We start from the raw sequence: 3,210 nt of genomic DNA on the forward strand, positions 1-3,210 counted from the left end.
TGTAACCTCATATAGCTCCTATGTAAACCGATCTCTCGATCATCCTTGTTCGGTTTCTAGAAGATTTAATTTTTGCTGGTTTGACAGTAGTTTGGTATTTAGAATAAAATTATGCCCTTCAACTATTGGGTTGCCCAAAAAGTAATTGCGGATTTTTTAAAAGAAAGTAAATGCATTTTTAATAAAACTTAGAATGAACTTTAATCAAAGCTAAAAGTAACAGCTGATAACTGACAGAAGAAAGAATGCAATTACAGAGTCACAAGCTGTATACTATATGAAAAATCCGCAATTACTTTTTGGGCAACCCAATAAATTTATTTTGTATACATTTTTAGCAGAATTCATGGTGGTAGGTTCCCAAAATTCGGTCCGACCGAACTTGGCACGCTTTTACTTGTTTTAACTTGTATAAAAATTTGACTTAAGTCAAATTTTAGTGGTAAATGGAATAAGTTGGCTAACAAATAAATGCCAAAATCTTTTTCCTACGCCCAATTAAGATGTGTTCCTAAAATATCTGTTGATAAGGAATGCGGTGCATAGACTCTAATTTTGAACTCATGCTACGAAATCCAATACAGATGAAAGTAAAACCGGTGCTAAGTGGTACGGTCAGGAACACCAAAAGCTTTTATGGCATAAACAAAAACCGCCATTGATTTCCTGCAAAATCAACACAGCTTTTCTACCAACTCAGTAGCAAATTTTAAACAACAACAAAATAGAACGAATTGTTTTCATTATTGGAAATCAAATTTTATTTTATTTTTGATTTTTTTTTTTCATACTCGCAATACATGACGCACTGATTCTAACTGAGAAATGCACAATAATGTTTGTACATTCCCCATGAAGCCTATTAGTCATGTCGGATGTCTTGAAGATGACGTGTGCCGCGAATGCAAGTTTCCACACAGTTCTCCTGAGATCCAAAACTTTGGCCGCCAGACAGGCGACAGCCACCTATGGAATACTTTTCGCAATTATTCTTTTGGGGATCAAAGTAGTAGCCCTCAATTTCCAACATGCAAACACCCTCGGAACGGGGAGGAGGATGCAAACAGATGCCTATTGGGTAGGAAAATAAAACAAAAATAATAAATGATTTATCCAAATAGAGTAAAAGGACCCATTTTTCCTGACAACTTACTAGGAATGGCCCAGTTGTGGGGCATAGCCCTTAGACCAATGACCCAAAAAAGCAGCAACCCCAAGATGATATTCAAAAATTTCGTCATCGTGTATGAACTGATTCTGAGCGGCAAATTAATTTGTTTTCCCTCCTATGAAAATGTCAAGTTTTTCGTTTTTCAAAGCAACGCGACGTCTCTCTCGGTCTCAAGCACTCACACTTAATGCCAAGACCTACTGAATCTTACTCTTTGTTCATAGAGCTCAGTCTGAATTGTACAGCAACAAAAAAAATGAAACACAAATCAACGAATGAACAGACAAGTGACAGACGTGGATACTGTTATCAGTAACAAAGTCTTGGGTATATGGCAGAGGAAAGCAAGGAAATCCTCACGTTTTACGCACATGAATCTAGCCCTAGCATCTAGCACCAGAACGCTGAATGGCGACATTTCTAAGCTTAAAACTTCGACAAAGCATTCCATAAGAATTAAAGCCTATTTGAGGCAAAAAAAAGTGCATATTAGAGATTAACAACGACACTCTCCTACAAATTTCGAAGAAATACTGAAAATCACAGTGAAAAAAAAAACGTAATTCATCCAAAAGCACCACAAAACTTGGCTGAGGTAGCACAGAATTGTTGTCAGCTCTTACAAATATTTTTCATTGCGATTGCTCTCGACTCTCACTAAGAATTTTCTCTCCATTACCCGTCGAAAAACTTTCGGAAGCTTTTACTAACGAGAACAGGCAAAATTATTGATTTTATTGTAGAGGATTCTTGTGTCTTTGGGAAACTGGAGACGACTACCCGTTATTATGTAAAATAAACGAATGTTGTTAAACATTTTTATTTAAAAAGAAATATAGAAATTTTTTTATAAAATTCTAATTTACCTAAAATTTGCTATGAAAATTACATTTTAATAAATTTTTTTAAGAAAAAATTTGCAGTAAAAAGTGTCGTAAACAACGATCCAGCAGGAGCCCATGGGTTGCCAGGTGAACTATTTAGGATCGGTGGCGATCGGCGATGGCCACCGCAGAGGTAAGCATGTGGACGCGGAACGCCTGGCTTCGTATGCTGGCAAGAACGTCAGACAAAAGTTTTCAGCGGTGGTTATCCCCTCCTAAGGCTAGCGTCATTTGTGCAATGTAAAAACTTTTCCCCAAAGAGGTGTAGCATTGCAGCACGCCGTTCAGACTCGGCTATAGAAAGGAGGACCCTTTTCTTTGACCTTAAACTTGAATTGAATTGAAATTTTCTCTCAACGATAAGAAGCCTCCTTTTTATAGTCAAGTCCAAGTGGCTTGCCGATAAGCGCTAATGACCTAGACCACACATTTTTATACCCACCATTATAGGATAGGGGTATATTCATTTAGTCATTCCGTTTGCAACACATCGACATATCAATTTCCGACTCTTCAAAGCATATATATTTCGGATCGTCGTAAAATTCTAAGACGATTTAACGATGCCCGTGTGTCTGACGGTCCGTCTATTGTAATCACTCTACAGCCTTCAAAAATTGAGAAATTGAGCGGAAACTTGGCACAGACACGTCTTTTTGATGCACGCTGGATAAGTTCATGAACGGACCAAATCGGACCTTATTTGGATATAGCTGCTATATAGGCCGATCTCCCGATAATGGGTCTAATGCCCATAAAAGCTTTATTTTGTAGGGAGTAGCTTTAGATCTCCCAACATCTGATCCAAATATGGTCCATATCGGACTGTATTTATATATAGCTGCCATATATACCGATCTGCCTATAAAGGGTCTAAAGTTCATAAAAGCTCTATATATTATCCGATTTCGCTAAAATTTTAAACTGTGAGCTATTTTAAGTCTGCCGACATCTGACCTAAACATGGGTTAGATTGGACTATATTTGGATATAGCTGCCATATAGACCGATCTGCCGATAAAGGGTCTGAAGACCATAAAAGCGTTATTTATTACCCGATTTCGCTGAAATTTGAAACAGTGAGTTGTTTTGATCCTCCCAACACCCGACCTAAGTATAGTTCAGATCGGACTATATTTAGATATAGCTGCCGTA

The 3,210-nt window shown here is 37.5% G+C and overlaps 1 protein-coding gene across 1 annotated transcript; it reads right to left on the reverse strand.

Moving 5' to 3' along the window:
* Nucleotides 1–725: 725 nt before the first annotated feature.
* LOC106088402 (kunitz-type serine protease inhibitor vestiginin-1) lies at nucleotides 726–1,419 on the reverse strand. Its single transcript, XM_013253895.2, has 2 exons — nucleotides 1,154–1,419; nucleotides 726–1,071 (listed from the first exon to the last, which is right to left on the reverse strand). Exons 1-2 carry the CDS (start codon nucleotides 1,239–1,241, stop codon nucleotides 863–865), a joined length of 297 nt encoding a protein of 98 aa, XP_013109349.1. The 5' UTR covers nucleotides 1,242–1,419; the 3' UTR covers nucleotides 726–862.
* Nucleotides 1,420–3,210: the final 1,791 nt, after the last annotated feature.

This window comes from Stomoxys calcitrans, chromosome 3, assembly GCF_963082655.1.
Source record: "Stomoxys calcitrans chromosome 3, idStoCalc2.1, whole genome shotgun sequence".
Lineage (NCBI taxonomy): Eukaryota > Metazoa > Arthropoda > Insecta > Diptera > Muscidae > Stomoxys > Stomoxys calcitrans.

Excerpts from the sequence above, each read along its gene's own strand:
- LOC106088402 (XM_013253895.2), bottom strand. The coding sequence starts at position 1,241 with ATGACGAAATTTTTGAATATCATCTTGGGGTTGCTGCTTTTTTGGGTC. Across the intron at positions 1,072-1,153 it reads CCACAACTGGGCCATTCCTA|GCATCTGTTTGCATCCTCCT; the intron begins GTAAGTTGTCAG and ends CCTACCCAATAG.